General features: G+C 35.7%; 1 protein-coding gene across 2 annotated transcripts in view; it reads right to left on the minus strand.

Moving 5' to 3' along the window:
• PDE10A (phosphodiesterase 10A) overlaps positions 1–25,559 on the minus strand; it is a 245,877-nt gene that overhangs the window by 92,457 nt on the left and 127,861 nt on the right. For both annotated transcript variants that reach the window (XM_069070406.1, XM_069070405.1), the window contains 4 exons: positions 15,706–15,846; positions 9,732–9,887; positions 8,095–8,145; positions 6,492–6,550 (listed from right to left, as the gene is read on the minus strand). In XM_069070406.1, coding sequence (XP_068926507.1) covers positions 6,492–6,550; positions 8,095–8,145; positions 9,732–9,887; positions 15,706–15,846 — 407 coding nt within the window. The remainder of the gene's footprint in view (positions 1–6,491; positions 6,551–8,094; positions 8,146–9,731; positions 9,888–15,705; positions 15,847–25,559) is intronic.

Below are 25,559 nucleotides of genomic sequence, written 5' to 3' on the forward strand. Positions count from 1 at the left end.
TACAAATAAAAATCTACATTCTTGAGGCACGAGTATTATGCCATATATGGGCAACATCATGTAGATTTGTCCAACTTCTGCTACATATATATGGAATCATTACAAAAATAAATCAATTTTAAATTTTAGAAAAAGACATTAACATAAAAATTATTTAATAATGTTGATACATGGCAATTCTACAAAATGATGAATTATAAGAACACTTTCTTTGTAACTTTACTGTCCAAGGTAGAAATAATACACACGTTCTAGGACACCAGAGAAGACAGGCTATGATCATTAAGTACTAAAACGTCCAACATATCAGAAAACATAACATATACATCTTGGAGTTATGCAATAGAAGGAAGGATGCAAAGGAACTAAATTAAGGTTAATAGAAATTGAAGAGGGAAAAAAAGGGAATGAAAGGTCTTAGGCATAGCCAAGAGAGTCTAGATATGACAAGAAAAGATAAAAGAAGAAAGTTGGAAAGATAATATTTTTAAACTGGCAAATTTTTCAACCTACCTCCGGTTAGTCTTGTTTATTTTCAGCTGGGTGGGGAAAAATAGAACTTGTCATCAGATGTATTTTTATCAGGAAGAGAAATTTTTCCTATGCATACATGTGGCTCTTCATTCCATGACTAATTGTTCTGCATTTGTTTTAAACATACTTTGCTGTAAAGGAATTTCATTCCTAGAGAAATCATTAATCAAAGCATTACTAGAATAGCTTTTCAGTGTCAATTTCCCAAAGGATTTGAATGTAATTACACAAGAGTCAACTCTGGTTGTTCTATTTAGTATTTCCGTCAATGATTTAGTTGATGAAATAGATGATTTGTTTGAATTTGATAAACCCATCAATTTGTATGACTAGTTTCACTCAAAATGATCTTTACTAGTCAGATAAATTCATGGATATTAACTGAGTGGATTAGCTTGTCAAAATGTAATAGATTATGGAATGAAGAGCAACATGTAGTCATAGACAAAAACAGCTCTACATGACAAAACCGCCTGCTCCGTGGATATATCTGCTTCTATTTATCTATACCCACCCAACTTATGGTAAACAGGACTTACCCTTGGTAAAGTCAAATCTCTCTATTTTATCTTCTGTGTCTATTATCACATAATGCCACAAGCTCTCTAGAATTAAAATTGTGGGGTTCACAAAGAGCAATGGAGTGACTCATGATGGGCATAAACAGGGTATTATTGAAAATAATCAAATCAAATAAATGCTGTGACTGGAAAAAAAGCAAAGGGGTGTTGTAGTAAGAATGAACCATAAATGATAATATCAACTAATATCAAGAAGCCTAAAGGAAGCCTCTTAGGATGCTGCATAGAGCCCTTGGGAAGGATTTATGAGAGGGAAAATGACAATAAATCATCAACCAAAACAGGTGTTAGTACACCAAGAGTTGAATGTGAGTGAAATATTCAGATTTAAAAACAAATCATGATACTTAGATAAACCAACTCTAAGGATGATGGTAATTCTCCTAAGAGAATTACACAATCTAGAGAGCAGGTGGTGTAATGGAAATGGAAATTTGAAGATCTTCCCTGCCCCTTGTATTTGCAATTAAACAGGTATTTAGAGCCTTGTTCCAACTTCATGACTGTGTCAAATATTAAGACACAGAACTTGTGAATCCCACAGTGGGACGGACTTGTTGACATAACAGGAAGAGGCAGAACAGGGAGGAATTAATACCGTACATAAGGAAAAGCCCAAGTTGAGAGAGGCCAGAGCAAGGAGCTCTGGGAACAAGCATCTGGAAGCTGGGCTGCTACTGCTGCAGAGACAGACGAGAACTGAGAACTAAACTGAGAACTGAGGACTGAACTGAGAATTGAGAAGAACTGAGAAATGAGAAGAGAGAAGAAGAGAACTGGAAGGAGGCATGGCTGTGGTGTTGGTACTTTGTCTATTTTGATGTTACTTTGTCAGATTCATCTGCAATAGAGGACGGTGCTGTTGTTACAGAAGCCCTGAAAGAGAATATTCTTGTTCTATTTTTACAGAAACCCTGGAGGAGGGAGGGTCTTGCTGGTGATTTCAGAGGTCCAGGGACTATACTGATGATTTGTGTTGATTCTTCAGACCTTGCTGTTGGGTCTATGTTGATTTCACAGGCAGAAAGTGAATTGATGAGGATTCTGGCAATGTCTATGAATGTTACTGTGGCTTTGTTAAGCTTTGTCTTCATAGGAACATTAACTGTGAAGGACTCAAGGTGGACTAGACACTGTGAACTTCAGTATGGAACAGGACTGGGCAAGGAGCTAGACAACAAGGAGCTGGCAGGAGCTGGGACCATGGAAGGGGAACCCTGCAATCTGAGAACCAGCCTCAAGTCAAGATGAAAAGACCTCTCCTTGGGTATTCAATGCAAACTGAGAAGATTATGATTTACTAGGGGTGGAGAACTTTGACCTTTACATTTACATGATTGAGTTAAGGACTTACTAATTAAGGATGATTGGAAACTAATCTCCAATCAAGAAAAAAGAAGACTTTTTGATTGAAGAGATTAAGACAATGCGACCTAGGGGTGGAGAACTTTGACCTCTGTACTTTGTGTCAAAGAATGACTGAGTTATTACTAAATGAATGTACTTTGCTTAAAACTATGTGAGAAGTTTGATGAAAATTACATGGCCATTTCAATGATACACTGTTATAGGCAAAACATTGTGAATGGTGTATTTTGATTTTCTGTGAATGCTTTGCCTTAATTTACTGCTGAATAAATAGAGATTTCACTATACTGTGTAATCAGAACCTTGAAAGCTGTTCACAGCAGCAGTCCTCTGGAAAGCTGCTAGTGCTTGGCTTTAAAAGTGGGTTCAAGAGGTAAGATAACGAATTCTATTTTGGCTATGTTGAGTTTAAGATGCTTGGGAGGACTTCCAGGTGGGGAAGTCCAATGAGCAGCTGGTAATATGAGATTAGAACTCACAGGGCCAGATATCTAGATCTCCTTATCATCTGTGAAGTGATAATAATCAAAGCTGGTGAGATCACCATGAGAGGGCTTTGCAGGACAATCCACAATTAGGGACAAAATGTAAGTGATAATCTAGAGAGGGTAGTGTTGCAAAAACAGGAAAGAGAGTGAAAGGGATAAAAAATGAGAAAAGGCTACCATATTTAGCAATTAAGAGATCACTGGTACCTCTGGAGGAAGTCATTTCTGTTGAACTGGTAAGACCAAACACTAGATTAGAAAGTGTTGAGAAATGGAAAAGAGGACAATATGTGAATGAATACAAACAGCTTAAACAGTTTTGTCTAAGAGCATGACAGTGCAAATGAGGATAAATATAGGGTGATATAGTTTGAGGGCATAGGAGTATCAAGTAAAGCTTTTTTACAAATTAGGGGGAGAACTGAGCATATCTGTAGTTAGCAGAAAAGTAGTTTATAAACAAAGAAAGTCTGACAAGTATTAACTGAGAAAAAATGGGAGAAGGAAAAGGATTGGCCCTGGCAAGGGGATCATTTTCATAAAAGGCTGGAGCAATGGAAGAGAGCAGGTAATGATGTTGATAAGTTATAGATGATCTATATTTTCTCACTGAAGAATAAAACAAAGTCCAGTTTTGAGAATAATGTAGGAAGCTGAAAAGAAAACAAGAATATTGGACCAAGTGCTATGGAGAGTTCAATAGTGCTAATTAGAAATGAAGGCCCATAATTTTCTCTAATAACCACTGAGTAGTATATGACTGAGAGCAGAGAAGTTGGATGGTATGAAGAACCATGGGAATATGGCAAGGAGTAAGCAATGATGAGACAAGGTATTGAATAGTTAGAGATCATGCATGAACTAATTATCTACAGAGTCAAGACACATAAGGGGAAAAAATGAGGCCAGAGTGGTGATGATGGCCTGGAAGAACAGGAAGGGCAGAGTGACTAGAGGTAATGGTGAACTAGCTATATATGTGTAGGAGATAATGAAGTACAAAGAGAGATAGAAGCAAAGGCAGTTATGGTCAGAGAGGATAATTTAAGGGCTCTTTACCATGAAGGTGGAACATTTAATGATAATGATGAGATAATGGAATGACCATCCCTGTGTGTGACGGGGAGAGAATAAAAATGGGAAATCTCTCCAAGGAGAGATAATGCTGTTGCTCAATGCATTGCTCATCTTGTTTCTGTTTTCTCAGTTAATGAGAATATTTTTCTTCCAAGATGTTTAAATAATGACTAAGGGGGTTGAAATTGAAGATCTTTAAACCTGAAGAAGACAGTTCGGCTAGCTACCTTGGTGAGCTCAAGTCACCAAGACCAGATGAATTATATTCCAGCACACTGAAAGAACTGGAAGATATTACTGCCAAGCCATTCTTAGTGACCTCTGAAATATAACTGAAAATAAGAAGGGGCCTGTTAATGGTAGATACCCTGATTTTACAAAAGAGAAGAAAGGGAAATATATAAATAACATATTGACACTAATTCTCGAAAAAAACATTACTAAAGAAAAGGCTAGTTAACATCTAAAAAAACAAAGCACACATCACACAAAAAGCCAGCAGTATTTTAACAATAATGTTGTGCCAAACTGATCTCATTTCAGCTTTGGATAAAGTCACTCAATTAGTAGGAGAATGCTATCAATAACTTAAGTTTTTAGAAAGAAGGTGACAAGAGTCTCATGTTATCTTTAGAGACCTGATAGAGGGATGCAAGACTGAACATCATTACTAGGTTGAGATAAACAAAGTCTTCAGTATAGTGCCTCAGAGGTTTATTCTTAGCTTGACCTGTTTAACAGTTTTATCAGTGTCTTGGATGAAGGTATAAATTGTATACTTAACAAATCTGCATATGATATATGTAGTTTGGAAAATAAACTTTTCTAACATAATGGCAAAGTATGGCTTAGCATTTCTTCAAAAGAACATAGATTTTATCATTTATCTTTTTTTTTTAAAAGCAATTGGGGTTAAGTAACTTGCGAAGGTTACATGGCCAGTTTTTTTGTGTGGGTGTTAAGCATCTGAGGCTGGAACTGATCCCGGGTCCTCCCAACTCTGGGGCCAGTGCTCACTGCCCCACCTAGCCGCCCCTATCATTTAGCTTAATATGATTCAGCTACATGATCTCCGAATAAATACAAGTACATGAATGTAATGGAATATTATTGTTTATAAGAAATGAGAAGCAGGTGGATTCCAGGAAAACTTGGGAAGATTTACATGAAGTGACTGATGCAAAGTGAAGTGAGCAGAACCAGAACATTTTATGCAGTAACAGCAATATTGTATGATGATTAACTAGGAATGACTTAACTATTCTGAGCAATACAATGATCCAAGACAATTACAAAGGGAAAATGCTATCCACCTCTAAAGCAAAAACCAAGGGAGTCTGAATGCAGATCAAATTAGCTATTTTTCACTTTTTTTCAGTTTTTTTTTAATTTTGGCCTATTTCTTCTTTTACAACATGGCTAATATGGAAATATCCTTCATATAATTGCACATATATAATAACCTACATCAAAATTGCTTACTATCTTAGGGAGAGGAGAAGTGAGGGAAGAAGGAAAAGAGAAAATTTGGAACTTAGGATTTTTAAAAACTGTTTTTATATGCAATGAGGAAAAAATAAAATAGTATAAAAATAGAATAGAATGCAAGTTCTTTGAAATTATGTCTCACTTCTCTTTGTATCTATCCCTATTTATTTTGCACACAGCAAGCACTTAAATGTGTTTCCTTCATTCATTCATAAGGATCAACCTTTTGGTACACTCTTAACTTCTACTACCCTTGGTAGCTGCCAAGAGAATTTTCTAGGGCAGGACAGGGATTCTTAATCTAGGGTACACTGGATCTATGAGTTTAAGTAGGAAAACTATATCTTTATTTTCATTAAATTCGAACAGAAATTTATCATTTCCTTTAATTATCTGAAAACATTATTCTGAGAAGTAGCCCATAGACTTCTCCATATTGCCAAAGAAGTCCATGCCCTAGTCTAGGGCCATGTATCCCCTTCTAAGGAAAGAGGCATTTCAACAAATGAAATATTAATATAAATAAAAAGAAACTAAATGTACTGACATTGTTGGAAAATAAAGCATTGTCTTCCCACCCACATCTTCAATTCATTCTTTGATTTTACTCAAAGGTTAAAATACTTGGAAAGTTTGTAGTCGACATTAGTGGACATATTTGAAAAGCAAAAAGTTCCATATCTTGTATATTTAATTACAAATTAATTTTCATCCTACACACATCCATCTCACTACCCTTTATGTATTTGAAGTGATTGCTATCTATGATGTGACTGAAGAATAATAGGCAATCAATAGCTTTTATCATACTTTACCTAGATATAGATTAACCTCCAATCAGTGGTCACAATAAAAATTTGTAATAATTACAACTACTATGACTTTATGTTAAATATGCACTCATTATAAAATCTTTTGTCCAAAAAAAATTGTTATCATATCCCTAGACACTTACTTTGATACGTCAAGTAGGAAGTCATTCAATTCAGTCTGTTTGGCAAGGCCTCTGCATACCTAACATAAATTAAACCATGGAGATTATTAATTGCAGAAGAAGAGATTTCTTTTCATTAAAAAATAAAATGTCCTTTGTCTTATTAATTTTAATAGGCATAAAATAACAATTGGTTTGTGACTGTGATATGTTGCTTATAACATAAAGTTGGCAAATATCTTTTAATACACAGGTATACATCCATGTAACATGTCAATTGATTCCATGAAAATGGACACCACAGGTGGCAGTGTCTCAGTATTAGATGAACAATATTTTTAATTAAATGTTACAGAGCAAGATATATCTGTAATATAATAATGCTACAGTGTAAAATTACGTTGTTTGGGGGAATCTATAGAAGGAATACCTATAGTGGTGGTTGTTTAAAAATTGTAAGTAGTAGTTTAGTTTCATAAACTTTGCATTATATTTATTATTGACATAGCCCTATTCTCTTTTCTAGCCAAAAGTTTCTTAAACAATGCTTAAGAAGGGAGTGAAAAAAAACTATGCTCTCTAGAAAGTTCCCCTTCCTTTGAATACGGGCTCAAAAAAAGATGATAGGTCCCTTCACTATCACAATAAAAATGTTCAGCCAACCAAGAAGTGATATCTGTCTTTCACTAAGTGAGGTGGCACAAGAACTAACTCTGTAAGAAACATCTATCACCTTTAAATTTGGTCATTGTCATAAAAATAGGCAAAAATCACCCTGAGGTTAGACCTTTTTCAATCTTATCAGACATTCAAGTAAATTGGCCTCTAAGTATAGCAGACAATTTAAGAGATAAAATAATGACTGAATCTGTGATTTTACTGGTGTAAGTAACTTCTAGGTGAGGAAACTTCCTTGCTAATGCAGTTTGGTACCTTCTTTGCAACTTATAGAGAACTGAGATCTTGGATGTCTTGCTCAGAGTGACAAAAGCAGTATGCCTTAGAGGAAAAGTGTGAACTGGATGAAGAGCTTCAAGGGTAGCTCTTTATATTGAACTGTAAGAGGTCAGCAAATGATCTTTTGAAAAGCTTAATGCACTAACCCAAGCATCCAACAAACTGTCAGCAGTTTGCTTTTTAGGAGGCTATTTCCCAGGGATTAATTAACTGATCCTGTCCCTTTCTGAATAAGAGCACAGATATGGAGCTGGAAGGAATCTTAAAGACATCTCTTAGTTCAATCTTTTAATTTTACAAAAGAACAAAAGAGAGCCTTTGACTTGTCGGAGGTCACATTGGTAGCAAGTAGCAGAGTTGGTTTTGAACACAGTGCTGCTGACTATAAAAATACCCTGCTTCAGAGAACACAAAAATCATTAACAGGGCAGGGGAACTCTTATGAGTCATAGAGTAAACAGCTCCATGAATTGCGCTATTTCAATGACATGGCTGACTTAGCTTTGCCAGAAGTTTCTTAAGGTAGAACTGCTAAGTGTGGTACTCTTTATTGTTCTAAAGCATACAACATATACTACTACACTTTGTAGGTTTTGCCTATGATTCATTCTCAAGTGTGTACACAGGGTATTTGTCATTGTCTTATGAAAACATTACTAAGACTCACTTGGACTTGATGTATTGCTACTGAGGCCCAGGCAAGATTTGCTGTTGCAACCTGAAAAAGAAAACAGGAAAGTATCTAAAACTATTTAATATCAACTTCAGTTTGAATTTCAAAACTATGTCCACAGATCTTTTTGCAGGATTTTCTCTGTAGTGGCTAAAGGATAATTCACCTGCAAATAGACTTTCTATCAGAGAATTCTAATAAAAGAGCAATGAAATAAGTTTCTGAGGTCACTGAACTTGTACATGCTTTTACAGACACATAAGCGTTCTGATTTTTTAAAAAAGAGAGGTTACATACAGGGTTTCTTTTCTATATTTCTCATTCTTCTGCACTGTGGAACCTCAGTACTGTCATGTTCCCTGCAATTTCATATTAAGGCACAAGGTAGATTCATCTACAAGAGCCACAGGAATCTCAAAGGGTTTACAATCTTCTTCTGGTCCAGTAAAAAAGTTCCTATTAAATTATTTTTCAGTGGAAATAATTATTTAATTTTTAGAAATAAACCTAAAGATTAAGCATCTATGGTATACATTAATAGAATTTTAGTTTGCTATAAATTGTATTTGTTTAACTATTTGGGGATAAATAAAAGAAGAGAACAATGAAAATATTCCCATTATCAGTAGCAAAAATATTTTATGTGCATGCATATAATTGTGTGTGTGTGTACGTGTGTGTGGTGTAGGAACAAGGTTTATTTTTGCCTTAAAAGCTGTGATTATCTGTCCTAATATTACAGTTGATTTCTCATTATGATGACTACAATAATGACTTACAAAAATGAATAGGTGGCCTATTTATTTCAGGCATTTCAAAGACAACAAAATTACAGCACAGTAAAAGAACATGGATATCCCCTTTGAAGTTTATTGCAATTATTTTTTTAAAATAACACTACAATGAATTATTCTAATTTAGTCATATAATTCTGCAGAATATTTGGTTCTAGATAACTTCTTAACCAAACAATATGAGTTTTCTCCATTTGACAAATACGTACTGGGAATCTATCATAAATAAGACATAACAGGTACTTAAAGGCACATCAAGTAGCTATAACAATAACCATAAGAATTATACTACTTTTTCTTTTTGGGTCTAACCATCAGATTTTATTAATGTAGAGAACTCTTTGTAAAAAAATATAGACATATGTTTTTATCTTTTTTTTCTATTTAGTTCCATAACCCTTCCGCAACCTATAAACTTCAAAAGCTACCTGGAGTTCTTAGAGTGCTCAGTTCACATTGCTGCCAGTGTGTCTCAGAGGCCAGACCTGAATCCTGATCTTTCTTACCATGTGGTCAGGTCTGTCATTTTTTCACTATTAAAACAAAATCATACAACCCTATTCTCTTTTTTTTGTAGGTAAAATATGTAGTCTTAAGAAATATTATCAAACCAATTCTCAATAGAAGATTCAAGTATTTTTATTATAAAAATATTACTATGATAATCACCACGATTCCAATATAAAAAACCTTCCTCCCACTTCAACAATTAGAAAAATTGTTTGTTTTTAAAAGCCTCAGTATAATTATAAGGATACACATAATCCAACCAGGCATTTTAAGCCTGACTGAAACATGATAAACTTTCAACTTAAAAGCAAACTATTGTTTTCTCACCTCTTGGTGACAGATATGGAAAGCTTCTTTGCCCCAGTTCCGATACAGTTCAAGGATACCAATGAGGTCACCAATTGCAGTGACAATTGGTAAACAAAGAACAGACTGGACGCGTGTCCCTAATTCCAGTCCAATACCTTTGGGAAATCGTTCATCCTAATAAGAAAAAAAAAGGGGGGGGTAAGGGAAGAAAAGAAAAAAAAATCTCCCTAAATCAGTTTTAGAAAATAAAACCAATAAGCTATGATGATGTATGCTATCCAGATGAAAATATTAATAATCAATACTATTCATTAGTAAGCACTTACTAGATATAGGACCATCTGGCAAGTCACAGAATCAGAAAACCTCAGTATTAGAAGGGACCATCTAGTTAAGTTTATCTAATCCATGCAAGAAAAACTTCCTCTAATAGGGCTCTCCTTCCTTAAAAAGTTTTCAAGCAAATTTTGGATAAATATTTGTCAGGGATGTTGTAGGATTGATTTTTTTTTGGGGGGTTATGGGTTAGATAACATAGTTGCCAAGGTTTTTTCCAATTCTGATGTGATTCCTTGATTCTGTTACTCTTCCAATAGTATAAGGTACAACTCTTCCCCAATGCCCAATAATCTCCCCACGCCCATGTCTTCATATTCTGTGTGCTCTTGAGTTCATGCCATTGTTGAAATCTTGCATAGAAAGCCCACTGAGCACTTTTTTGTATTTTGTGTAATCTCTTACACCATTTTTCATATGTAAGTCGTCATGTATTTACATCCACCTTGTCTTTCCTTTGTTTTTTTTTTCCTTTGCAATTCTGATTCTTAGGACGAGATGATGTTCCATTATTCAGGTATCTCTGAATAGATCATTGAAATCAATGCATGTATGACTGCATTATATATGTCAAAAGGTAGGCATACTGATGCGTAATTATTGATGTTCTCTCAGCCTCTGAATTTTTTTTATAAGTAATCTCTGAACTTTTCCACTCTTAAGGAATCTTCTCCTTTCTGACTCATATTGAAAACCAAACACCAGAGTACCTTGAAATGATGTGACCAACATGAACTGTTTGGTATTTAGACTTTATCTCATGTGCCACTGTCACTTATTCACATAGTTACTTTTAGATAGCAGGAGGAGAGATCCAAAGGTGATAGACATAAGACAATATCACCAAACAGATGTGGGGAAATCTCTTGTTCATTTCTTTTTTATCCTCCTTTCACTTTCATCTGCAAATGCTGTGAGGATGACCCTATATTAAGTTGGACCTCAAACTAAGCTCTCTGCAGGCCTATTTTCTCAACTATTCTTTTCTGTTTTATGAGCTTGTAATTTCAGCTTGAGAATCACTAACTTTCCTTAACATATATTTGAGTATGCTCTAAAGATTTATCTTACATATCTCATCCCCCCAAATCTGGTATCCCCCAAGATTTTGTCCTCTATCTCCCCCTCTCTCTGTAGTTTCTACATTACCTACTCTACTGTCTTCAAGTATCACCCATACTCAGACAACTAACAAATGCATATCATACTCTAAACTCTCCAAAGAGACCCAAAGAGTTTATTAACCAGTATGACTGGTTAATAAACTCAGTGAAGTTATCTTACACTCTTACCTCTTTCTCCTCCCCTATATCCAAATCATTTTGACTCTCTTTTTAAAAGATCTTTTACATGATTCTTTTCTTCCATTTGCAAGACCACACTCACAGTTAACATTAGCATTTTCTTTCTCACCTTTGCTATAGTAATGGTCTCCTAATCAGTTAGTATTCCTGCTTCTAGTCTCGTTCATCTCCAAACCATAATTCACACAACTATCAGGAACAGATATGACTATCCCACTTCCTTGCCCCCAAAATTTTAGTACCTTCCTATTTTGTCTATAATAGAACACAAACTCCTCAGCATAGTGATTAAGGCACTCCATAATAAGACTCCAACCAAGTTTTTCAGCACTATTTCACATTATACCTTCTCATATACCATATCCCAGTCAAAGTGAGGTGCCAGCTGTTCCAAGAATGTGAGATCCCATTTTGGGTTTCTGTGCATTTTCACAGCCTATTGCCATCCCTGAAATACTTTTTGAACTCTCCCTCTTAAAATTCTTAACCATCTCCTGCAGGAAACTTTTCCTGAAATTTCCAGTTGTTGCTGCTGTCTTCCTCCATGTGCATGCTGTACCCTTCTACTAAGATGGTCAGTTGCTTGCATGTAAATTCTGTTTACTTTTTGCTTCATATGCACAGCCTCTGGAATGTGCTTTGGAAAATAATGCTAAATTCTGTTGAATGAATGAATGAATCTTCCATCACCTTTCCCCATGTTTTAAATGATCTTGGCTCCAAAATATTGTCACTGATTGACTTATCTCACTGCCTGAAAAGGAAATAAAGCTTCTTCTAAATTTACATAACTTTTGGGTCCCTTTGTAGATGAGAACCGGCTAAACCCTTCAAAGATATAGCTTAGAATCAATACCATTACTTTTATCTCTTTCTCATCTATTGAATAATTACTTTAAACAGGTCACATCAGAGCTGCTGCAGTCCCACAAAGGAATATTTTTCCCATCTTAATCCTTTCAATTAATTTGGTAGCTACTTTTAATTTTGTTCTAATAAATTCCAAAACTAATGCTATATCTATAACCAGTTAATACCTTCTTACTCTCTTTCTGAATGAATTATTCATGCTGTACAGGCATAAGGTTTTTGAGTAGTCTATAATCATTTGGTCTCATGTCTTTTTTTTCCAAAAAAGTTTCCAAATTTTTTTGCCAAATTTCTCTACACTCAGTTGTATAATGAAATCACCAATCATCATGACATATATTGACTTAATTTGGAAGATCTTGTCAAGTTCTTCACATAATTTATCCAGATTTTTACTTTCTGCAAGGAATATGAGTACAAAAACTCTAATTATTTCATAGTGGTCTGTACATTTATATTAATAAGCACTGTGAGGAAAGAAGGTCAAGAGTTAGATATGTAGGGAGAATGAAAAAAAATTAAAAAATATTTATTAGATGTTTACTGTGTGCCCAGTAGAGACATAAATAAATAAAAGCAAGCACAGTCTCCTCCCTGAAGGAACTTGAATTCTAAGCAGACAGACTGAAACCAACTTCTTCAGCTCTCTCTACAAGGAGAAGTTCTGAACCTCCCCTTCTATTTAGTGCCTACATTTTTAACTTGATTTCACTTTTGTAAAAACTTCCAATATTTATGTGGTTCAATTCTTCTAGTATTTCACAACTTCATTAAGTCATAGGACAAAGATAATTAAGAGTCTCAGTGGTTAAATGAACACACAGTGTAATTATTCTTTAGAAAAATGTTATTTTAGTGTTTATCAAATCACTGTCAACTCAACATTTCTTGATGTTTTTTAAGCAACTGGGGTTAAGTAACTTGCTCAAGGTTACACGGCCAGTTATTTTGTGTGGGTGCCAAGTATCTGAGACTGGAATCGATCGCGGGTCTCCTGACACTGGGGCCAACGTTCTTACTCACTGCACCACCTGGCCGCCTCAATATTTCTTGATTTTTAATAAGTTAAAAATTTAATCATAATGTAACATTCAAATAAAATTTAGGCTGACCAAGTGAGATAATAAAAAAGCACTAGATTGGAAGTCAAGAGACCCCGGTTTCTATTCTCTATTCTGTCACTAATTCTATAGACTTGGAAAAGTCATAGAACCACTATAGGAATTGGTTTCCTCATACGAAAAATTAGGAGGTGGCACTAGATGATTTCTAGGGTTCCTTTTAGCTCAAAATGTTGCAATACATTTATTTTACATGGTCACATTTCAAAAATATCCCAAATAAAATAACGTTTTGCATTAGTCTTATAGAGAAATTGTTATCCTTCCTTTTGGCTAATAGGACACATTTGAACTCGAATATTATTAAAAAGGAAGTTAGAGGATTTCATTAATTATTTTCAATATTCAAATTAGTAATAGTTACAAGAGATGAAAATGGAAATTTTTATCTCAGGTAATTGTCCTCTTCAGAACTTTGGACTGCTGACCATGGTTAAATTCTGATTCATTTTCAGCAGTTTGTCCTACATGCAAAGGGTCATTATGAATAAATCTGAATATCACCCAAACAAAAACATCAAAACCAGTACTTGTAGTTAATATTTTAAAAGTCATAAGTGCCAGTCATCTAAATACTCTGAATCATTCAATGAGTTGAAATAAATATGAATACTCTGTAAACGGTAAATGTTCCCAACCTCTAAGCTATGGACACTTACTATAAAAACTATCTGAATCCATATATAATTGAGAATTTTCTTTTTTATCTTTACTTAGCACTAATTATGCAACAAGAATACAGCTACTAATGTCATGGAGGGCTGGAAAAGCTGATCTTAACAAAGGACAATTTTACTAAAAAGGTTTGGAAACTACTAATATAAAGTATAATACAAATATAAGGTATCGCTAAATATTATTTTAGTAGTACTGACTACTAGAAAATTATAACTAAATTAAAAAAAACTAGAAAATTATAACTAAATTAAAAAAATAATAATAGAATGAATAAAGTTTAGTACTGAAAAGTACCTTAGAGGTGATATGCTCCATTCTCCTTGTTTTACAGGAGAAGAAATGGAGCTAAAGGGAAGTTAAGTTACTTATCCAAAGTTACAGAACTAGTTAAGGGCAGAGCCAGTACTAAATCCATGAGTTCAGTCCCTTGCTTTTACTCCCTGTTCCATTTTATAGAGTCAAAATTGTACAAAGATTACAGACAATTATTCAGTTTTTTTACATAATTCGATGAAACTTTACATATTCAAAGGCAGTTCTCATCAGGAGGCCTAAAATATCAAGAATCTACAGCCAAAGATGAGATAAGAAACAGAAATGGTCCAAGATCAGCCAAAACAGATGCCACTCAGTTTTTACTTGAAAATACGTATACTTTGAGGCCCTCATTCATTGTTACTTTAGACGTATCTAATAAAGTTAGTTATCTAGCCTCTAAACCCTTAGCAAATTACAAGTAGCAAACTAGAACTGTGACGTGCTTCTGGGAGACAGCATACTGAGAGCTGCTAACAGTGACCAAAGAAAATATACCTTTGAAAACCAAATAATAAAAAGCAGGCACAAAATCTCAATAACAACAAAAAAAGCAGCCTTGTGCCATTTAGTTTAGGGATTATCTCTGGAAACCTCTGAGAATTGTCATCTATTGTATGTACAAGTGAGAGTGTGCAATGATCACTTGACTAGAAGTCCAGAGAATGGATTCTAGTCCAAATTCTGTCACTAAATAGTGACAGAAGCAATATACATACTATCTCTGGGCCTAGGTTTCTTTGTCTGTAAAGTGGAGGTAGGAATATAAAATCTTTTTGCAACTTAAAATTTTATAACTCTATATACATAACAATGACCTTAAGTCATTCAAAATTGGTCAATCAATTTTCTTTGTTTAAGAAGGTTAAGAGAAAAAATATATTTTAAAAATATTTCAATCAAAATGGTCAATATTTTTGAATTGTTGATATACAGAAAGCTTTCATTAATGGGAAATTTTCCTTATTGTGGAATATTCAATTGATTGGGAACATCAGGTAAATGATAACAGTTAATATTTATATACGGATAATTATATCAAACATGTGCCTTTTCAAAAATTCTGAAAAAATAATAAAATTCCAATTAAAGAAATGTAGGAAACATACAAAAATTATAAATCAATATCCTAGGGCCAATTTTAAAAAATTATGAGGTGCCAGCTCCCAAGTGAGATACCTGTATATAAAGGTCAAACAAACAGGGAGTAACTATCTTAATGAGTAGAACCTGGTCTTAATGCAGGATGGGTAGAGGGTGGGGCAAGAAGAAACACCTAAAAGAGAGCTTACATCAAAACAGTAAGTCATACTTTATTTTAAAATGATCAAACATAAAATCTGCCATTAAAAGTTAAAAATAATTTACCCCGAGGATATCTTCCACTAGCATTGTTTTCCTTGATTTGGCTACATAAGCAGAAATTGTTGTACCATGGGTAATTGGCCCAGCTGGGATGAGTCGTGGTTTTCCTTCCTTTACTCCAGGTGGTGTGAACATACACAGACTCTAGTAAAAAGAAAGGGGAGGGGGGAAAGACAAATAAATAATATTTATCCCGTATACATATAAACTTATGTGTTACTTTAAGCACTTCAGGACTCTGGGGAAAAAATGAAGGAAGAAAGAATAAGGATAAGGATTTTCTTGGGTGGGTTAGTTCTGGTGTTTTATGGGATGTATTTTTTGTTTTGTTTTGGACAAAAATTGCAAGGAAGGGCTAAGTAAAGTAGGTTCACTGTAAACAAGAACTATAGGAGAGATATGGGCTTCTGGTCAAAGCACGTGCACAAGATAAAAATGTTTTAGGCGGAACTTCAGTATTTAAATCCTTTAGGGACCTGTGATACTATGTAGGTAAGGTAGTTCCCAATCAATCCATCTATACTTCAATAGATGGTCTTCAAACATAGGTGTTGCCAAAAGATTCATCATCCTGCAAGGTAACCTGTTAAGTCTCTAAAATTTGTGACGCTGCTCCTCAGATGAGACAAAGTCTTTCTGGTTTAGTAGAACCTGCTTGAATTTAAGCTCTGCTGGCATGGAGCCACAACATAGCATCAGCAGGATTTTACTGGACTGGAGGACACTTTCAGCAGTATCATACTTAATACAAAGAACAATATTTAAATGAGGAAGAAATGTTATCTTCTAAATCAACTCCAGGATAGGAATAATGGGCAAAAGCTACACGAAGGCAAATTTAAATGTGATGGAAGGAAAAACTTTCTAACAATTAAAGCTATACAACAGTGAGATGGGCTGCCTCTGGAGATAATGGGGTCCCTTTCATTGGAGGTCTTCAAGCAAAGGCTGGATGACCACTTGTCTGGTGTGTTGTAACAGGGATTCTCACTCAGGTACAGGTTGGACTAGATGCTCTCTGCAGTCTCTTCTGTGATTCTGTGGACTAAATCAGTCAAAAAGATAAAAAGCACTGAATCAACTTTATCTTATAGATTTCAATATTGTATCCAACAATATGGTTGTTGTTGTAGTAATAGATCTAGGGTATCGGTCCTATCTTCTATTTTTACTAAAATCATTCTCAGTTTTAGTTATGCTCTGAAGGATATTCACACAAAAAATCCCTACAGATTTTATAATACGTCCAAATGGGCATCTCCAGAGCCTCTTTACGCCAAAACTTTCTGGCAATTTTGGGTGTGATAAATAAAATACCAAGACATACACGAGGGTAGATATCAATGTGTGGCACAATCTTTTTCAAGTCATTGCTACGACTCCAAAGAAGCCAATGTTGTTGGCGCGCGGGGCGGGGGGGGGGGACCCAAAGGGTTTGTTGTGTATTAGCCTACACTGGGGAAATGAGGAGGATCAAAGGACCACTACTCAGGATAGACAGGATGATAACGGATTCCAAAAGAAGTCAGAACTGTTCCATTCTCAGTCCGCTTCTTTTTTCTCTGTTAAGAAGAATGACCTTTCAACTGAATGGACAGAACAAATATAACTAGGGAGAGTACCTAGCTGCTACTGTTGAGTTCAGGACTCCTGGCCTAGATGAACAATATCCCTGGATACACAGAGCATTGAGGAGGTGGAATTGTTGTCACTGAGAGACTGAAGAATGGGGATAAAGCCATAAGACTGGAGGACTGATTTTCTCCCGAAAAGGAAAAGATTACTAGAGTTTACAAACTAAAGGCCTGAGAATCTGTCTTCGATTCCAAGCAAATTCAGAATGAATATTAAGGGAATATTTAGTGAAAATCTAGAATAAAATTATAATCTGCTAAATACCTGAAGAAAACTATCATGACTACCCAGATTTCCTTTTTACTACAAATCCAATGAATTTGGAGGTAGAAAGATGTAGGAAGGCCATGAGAGAGCTAGCAATTAGCCCAAATCTCCTACTATGCAAATATACAAAAGCCCCTAAGGGCAAAGGGACTTGTCATAGTGAGTGACAGAGAGAGATCTTAAACCCACATCTCTTCAAAACCAGGAGAATGTTTTTTTCCCCCTACTACACTGACTTACCAGGTTTTTTGATGTACAGTATGAAACATTTTATGTTGCATTCCTTTCAATTAACCTACACTGTTTATTAATAAACAGATATTACAGAACCAATTATAAGTTGAGAAATTTTCATTTTACAGAAATTATTTCCTTAACAGTCTTATCCTCCAGCAGCATGCCCTCCCTTGGGATGTGTCTGACTGACCTCCCCACTATTCCCCAGGAAGCTCACTACTGGAATAACCTCATCATCCTGTAGGCTCTCACTGGCCTTGGCATTTGCCTTCATCGCAATTTGCTGCCTCTCTGACAGGAGGCTGGGGCCATGAGCTTCACAAACCTCCACTGAAAGGAAGAGCTCAGTTCAGACCTCTCATTCCTCATCTGGCTGCACTACCTTGGGACTTTTCTGACTGACGTTCCTCACCTCCCCACCACACACACTGCTTGGCTTCCTTTTGTGACTTGCCTCTCCCCACCCACCCCACCCCCTTAGACTGTGAGCTCCTTGAAGACAGAGATCTTCTTTTTGTATCCTCAGAGTTTCATACATATGTGCCTGGCACTCAGTAAGTAATTAATAAATGTTTCCTCACTGAGTAGTAACCAAGAAAATAAAAACAACTTGCTCCGACATGAGGGCATTCAATACCCAGGAAACAAATTTAAAGGAATTAAGGGATTCAAGTAAGCAAGTACTACAGTTCATAAGACTTATATGAACTTCAAAGAAAGTGAAGAAGTCAGATCCATCCTGGACCATTCTCAGCTGAAAGGGTATTGATCATCTAGGAAGCATCTGAACATAAGTTATACTCATGCCATAAGAAATAATGAAAGGGACAGTTTCAGTGAAACCTGGGAAGACTTGTATGAGCTAACACAGTAAAAACAAATAACTCTAAAAAAATTTAGGAACTCTGACCAACACAATAATAGCCAACCACAATTCCAAAACATCAATGAAGTATTCTACCTTTCTTCTATCGGAGAAGTGATATACTCAGAGTACAGAATGTGTGTATCTGTGTGTATGTTTGGACAGGTACAAAGTAAGAAACTGTTTTGCTTAACTATGTGTATTTGTCACAAGGGTTTTAATTATCTATTTTTTCCCCCAATGAGGGGAAGAAGGAGTGGAAATTGAAATTTGTTTATGAAAAAAAGTTAAATTTAATTGATTACAAAATAATCATCCTTATATCTCACCTGTAGAGAAGAAAACAATGTTGAATGAAATTTGAAAATGAAATTTCAGTTTTTTATTGTTGTCATTTTTTAATTAAGTGTGACCCTTTCTTACTGATCCCAACTCAAAATTTTCTTGGCAAAGATACTGGGGAAGTTTCCTTCTCCAACTCGTTTTATACATGAGGAAACTGAGACAAATAGGGTTCAGTGACTTGCCCAGGGTCACAGAGCTGATGTCTGAAATCAGATCTGAACTCATCCTGACTCTAGGCCTGGCACTCTATCCTTATTTTTTATTACATGATCTTTATTTCAGGTTTAACTACTAAAATATCAACACTACAGGAAAGTCAAATAAATTATTACCAAAAATGATTCATCAAATACTCAAATTTCCTAATAAAATCCAAATATGATACCTAATTGGTATCCTCACAAATATACTCACAAATATTTACTAGTATGAAGGTAGATTCACAACATATTTATATTAAGCATTTTTGCCTAAAATAACACTAGGTGGCAGTACTAATCAAGAAACGAAAGTTATATCAAGACAATTTCAAAAACATTTATTAAGCACTTGCTTCATGTAGAATACTTTATTAGGACCTACAGGAGATACAAAGTTTTATCTAAAGCCTATAAAAAGAAGCTATTTGGTCCTAAATTTATAAGAGCAAAAATTATTTGAGTTTTATTTTATTTTATAAACATTTGTTTTTAAAACTTTGAGTTCCAGATTTTTTTCCTTATTCCCTCCTCACCGATCCCCATTGGGAAGATAATTCAATATATGCTGTACATGTGTAGTTACACAAAATATTTCCATAGTAGGTATATTGTGAAAGACTAATTATATTCCCCTCCATGCTATCCCACCCCCTCATTACTCGATATTTTCCTTTGACCTTGTCCCTTTGCAAAAGTATTTGCTTCTAACTACCCTCTCCCCCAATCTTTCCTCCCTTCTATCATCCGCCCTCTTATCCCATTACCCCTGTTTTCCTGTAGGGTAAGATACCCAATTGCATGTGTATGTTATTCCCTACTTAAGCCAAATTCAGTGAGAATAACGTTGCCCCATTCCCTTTTATCTTCCTGCTCTTCCCCTTCTTTGTAACAGTTTTCTCTTGCCTCTTTTATATGAGATAATTTACCCTAATCTATCTCTCTTTCTCCTTCTACCAATATATTCTTCTCTCACCTCTTAATTTTATTTTTTAGATATCATCCCTTCATATTCAACTCATACTGTGCCCTCTATGTATACATGTACATACATATGCACACCCTCACATATATATTTATACACACCTTCATCCTCCTATACATACATATATATGTATGTATACATATATATGCATATATATTACCTTCAATTATCCTCATACTGAGAAAAGTCTTATGAGGTACAAATATTTTTCAATGTAGAAATGTAAATAGTTCAACTTTAATAAGTTCCTTATGATTTCTTTTCCCTGTTTACCTTCTCATGCTTCTCTTGCTTCTTATATTTTCTGTTCAGGTCTGGTTTTTTCATCAAGAATGCTTGAAAGTCCTCAATTCCACTGAATGACCATATTTTCCCCTGAAGCATTATACTCAGTTTTGCTGGGTAGATGATTCTTGGTTTTAATCCTACTACCTTTGACCTAAAAAATATCATATTCCAAGCCTTTTTATCCCTTAATGTAGATACTGCTAGATCTTGTGTTATCCTGATTGTGTTACCACAATACTCGTTTCTTCCTGACTGCTTGTGGTATTTTCTCCTTGACCTGGGAACTCTAGAATTTGGCTATAATATTCCCAGGAATTTTCCTTTTGGGATCTTTTTCAAGAAGCTATTGGTGAATTCTTTTAATTTCTATTTTGCCCTCTGGTTCTAGAATATCAGGGCAGTTCAGCTTGATAATTTCTTGAAAGATGGTGTCTAGGCTCCTTTTTTGATCGTGGCTTTCAGGTAGTCCAATAATTTTTAAATCTCTCCTGGATCTATTTCACATTACCTTCTATTCTTTCATTTCTGTTTGGTAGTATTTTGATTTCTCATAAAGTCATTAGCTTCCACTTGCTCCAATCGAATTTTGAAGTAATTATTCTCTTCAGTGACTTTTTGAAATTCCTTTTTCATTGGGCAAATTTAGCTTTTTTCATTGGGAAAATTCATTCTTCTCTTCATTGGCTTTTTTGCCACCTGAGTTAGTCTGTTTTTTAAGGTGTTTTCTTCAGTTAGACTGTTGACTTGCTTTTCTTGATTTTCTTGCATCATTCTCATTTCTATTCCCAATTTTTCCTCCTCTTCTCTTGGTTTTCAAAATCCTTCTTGAGCTCCTTCATGGCCTGTAAGCAGTTCGTATTTTTCTTGGGAGCTTTTGATGCAAGAGATCTGACTTCGTTTTCTTCCTCCCATCCCATGCTTTGATCCTTTTTGTCCCCCAAAAAGGAATCTATGGTAGGATTGTGTTTCTTCTGCTTGCTCATGTTGCCAGTCAATTACTTGACTTTTGAACTCTTTGCCACTGTAGAACTCTGCTTTCAGAATGGAGAGAGCTTTGTCCCAAAATGCTGGGGTTTTCACAGAAGCTGGAGCAACTAGGGGGGCACCCTCTCTACAGCCCCCACAGACTTTGGGCACCTGGTTACACACCCCAGGACCTCCACCCAAGACTGTGGTCCCTATCCAAGCAGGTTAAATCAAGAGCAATTACCCTCTGAATGGTTGCTTAATCCCCCATGATCTGCAGAATCTGTGACAATTCATGCACTATTACTATTATTAATAGTCTTTATGTAACTCTAGAAGGCTGTATGTCCAAATTATCCAGAAATTGACATTACACAGGAAATCTACCCTCTTCTCTCCAAGAAGATAAGGTTCAGAAACTCCTGCCACTGTTTTCTATAGTTGGAGGCAGGAACTTGTGGCATAAGAACTCACCTCTTGGGCCACATTTTTTAAAGTTATACTGGCATAAAAACCATTATTGGTTCCTGACTGAAAGGTTTTGCATATAGACAAGAGACTCCAGGACTCTAGGACCTAGCTATTCTTAAGTAAGTAAATTCATGTCAACAGAAAGAATGTGAAGGCCATGGCCCCAGGAGAATTCCTGGTCCAAGCTGTGGAGGGGTAGTAGCATACATGGCCTTTCAGACTGAGAAATCCTAGGGGAGGGAATGAAATACACACTAAACAGGGTATCTCACCCTACAGGAGAGTAGCGGGGAAGGGGATGAGAGGGGGGATGATGGAAGGGAGGGCAGACTGGGGGGGAGGGAAGTTGGAAGCACCCACTTTTGAAAAGGGAAGGGATCAAAGTAGAGAATAGAACAAGTGGGAGGTGGGATAGGAGGGTGGGAAATATAGTCAGTCTTTCAAAATATATCTACTATGTTAATGTTTTGCATTAGCTACACATGTGCAACCTATACTGAACTGCTTATCTTCCCAGTAAGGGTGGGTGACAAGGAAGGAAGGGAATGAATCTGAAACTCAAAGTTTTAAAATCAAATGTTTAAAAATATGTATATATACTACTATTAGTACTCTTTTACATGTAATTGGGAAATAAGATATACAGGCACTGGGGCATAGAGATCCACCATGCCCTACTGAAAAAGTTTAAGGGGGTATGGGAGAAGATATGGGAGAGAGCAGATTGAAGGAAGGCGTATCCTGTGGTACTGCTATTTTGGGGCAGTGGGTAGGGGAAAAAACAGGGAGAAAATATGTAACTCAAAATCTGGCGGAAATGAATGATGTAAATCAGAAGTTAATAAAGCATTTGAAAAATGAGAAATCCTGAATCCAGATGCAATCTTGAAGAAGGGAACCACAGAACTGAGTTATGGGAACTCCTGAACTCCATGTTCTTGGTTAGGAGAGGAAAGATTACTGTGCAACAAGTTCCTGTACAGTTCACAGTCCAGAACTTCTAGAAAACAAAGGTGGTGCTCCTCAGTAGTTCCAGCCTCTTAGGAAGATTGTGATTACTTCTCTACTACAACCTCAGGTTTAGAGTTCAGAGATCAATCTTTATAGAGGAAGAAGAATATTGCCACCTTAGAGAGAAGAGGATCCTAAAATTAAGCTGAGAGGATGCATTTTGCCTGCATGAAGCAAGTTTTGTACATGATGTTCTCTACATTTTATGATTGTGCCCTTCCCATATATATATATATACATATATATATATTTATGTATGTATATCACTGTTCACAAGAGACTTTAAGAATTCAATTTTAAGATATACAACTTGGTTTATACCAAAATAAATATCTACATGCCACAAAGAACAGAATTTTCCTACTCTTTCCCACTCACCACAAACATATGCACACAATTTGTGCATTTATAAAATGTAGTATAAAAGTTCAGCCTATGCTTACAGAATTATAAACTTAGAGGTGAAAAGGATCATAGAGGTCATCTATTTCAATCCCCTCAATTTACAGATAAGGTCACTGAGGTTTGATTGAATGACAGAGGTAGGAATTGAGCCAGGTCCTCTGTCCCCAAATTTAGCACTCTTTATATTGTACCTTGCTGCCCTGATTTGTCTCCCATGTACCTTAGGTAGCTTCCTACTTTGCCTACCCAATTCTAATTTTAGCTCAGATCCATATGCTATTTATATAATTTGTCCCTCAATATGTTAATATACGACTTAAAAATCAGAAAAGTGAATTATACGACAAAAATTTGGTCCATAAAATCCAGTCACTGCTTCCAATGCTACTCAAATTGCTAGCACTATACTTTTCCTTCCCTACATCACTAGTTCATGCAGTGATCAAATACCTAATACCTGGTGTCCTGCCTCTACTGAAGATCAGAATTCATACATAAAGAGATTGCACATGTATTTTACAACTGTAACTGTGAATGGAACCCAGCATGATGCCAGAAGGCAGTGAGCAAAGTGTTAAGATGAGTCAGCTGGTTAAACATGACTCTGCCTATATAATTAGTTTAAAATGTTTTTACTCAAGCTCTCAGGTGTGTTGCCTTTTGGGGCCCAGAGGCTAACCTGTAGTCTCTAGCTAACATCCACAAGCTAGTGATAAAAAGAGATTTATATATTGTGTATGGAATACAATACAGAAAGCTTAGCTTGGGGCGGGGGAGGCTTTCCAATTTTGACAAATACTTTACATGAACTATCTTATTTAAGCCTCACATTAACCTGAAGTTGATACTAAAGGAGTTATAATCCCCATTATAAAGAGGAGACTGAAGTTCAGAGAAGTTAGATGAGTTGTCCATGGTCATAAAGTGTGAAAGAGTGGATTCAAACCTAAGTCTTGCTGACTCTAGCTCTATTACTCTATTCACTGCACTATCCTCATTTGCTAATAAAGACCAGTGATTTAGCTATGGCTTACTGGCAATCAAGCTCACCTTGAAGATGTGGCATCATCAACATAAAGTTATATTACACTCAATTACCATCATGATGGACCACAAAAATCTTGCCCATTTTGAAGAGACCTGGCCTGTCTGGTTACCATAGAAACTGCAGTTCTCCTGGCTCTTTCAACAGTATGGCACACCTCTCAAAATCCAAAGCATACTTACTGAAGCCTTGTCCTCAGTACAGAGTTAGCAGATCTGGTGGAGATAAGGAATGTGAAACAATGCTTAGTATCTGGGGTGTCTATAGCCTTAGAAAGCATGGAGATCAAGGAAACCCTGACCCCATTAATAAGCAAAGCATTTCAGAGTTCCCAGAGATCTGGAAAAAAGTTAGAACACACTGAAATGCCTTATTAGTCAGATATCCTAGATTGATAGGGGCCAAGTCTTATCCACTGACATTTCTATAGCCAATTTAGGATCAAGATGCCTAGTATTATATCTGAATATGCAATAAGAAATCTAATGAAAAAAGACTAAACATCTCCCATAATCACAAACAAGTTCCTCAAAGCTCCAGTACTGTATGAGGGTGTATTTTAATAGTGTTCTATTATTTCTTCAGATTGTATCATCTGATTTTATATCTGAAGTTGCCATTAGTCTACTCTAGAGCAAATCTAGTAATTCTAAAGGATCTAATCTATCATATTTTGGTAAAAATCATTCCAAACCAGATCCCAGAATTCATGGGCATGTAGTAGAGGGGCCTAGGAAATGATGAAGTGTGAAACTCAAGCTTAAGATGACATTTTATCTTCAAAGCAACAGATAGGCAAGAAAGAGTAAGGCATAACAGAACACAGCTCCTCTAATATTACACAGTGTATTTTGCATGACAAGATACTCTATTTTACCATGGAGAAGTACACCAAGAACAAATTAACATCCTTAGTCTTAAAGAACTTGCTTTTCTCAGTTGCCTATAAATCGACTCCACACCTATGGCAGATGCTAGAGATATAAAAGATACCTACCTTCGCCAATTAGGAGAAGCATCTTCTGTGAAAGACTGGCAACTCCTTGTGTAACAAGGACACCAGCTCTATGCTGTGGGTATAGATACATATTTACCAGTATATATGCCCTGAGGGACATTGTTCAGTTAGTACTCCCTGCC

This window comes from Petaurus breviceps, unplaced genomic scaffold, assembly GCF_028583685.1.
Source record: "Petaurus breviceps papuanus isolate PSGF00001 unplaced genomic scaffold, PetGlider_PUasm1.0 90808, whole genome shotgun sequence".
NCBI lineage: Eukaryota > Metazoa > Chordata > Mammalia > Diprotodontia > Petauridae > Petaurus > Petaurus breviceps.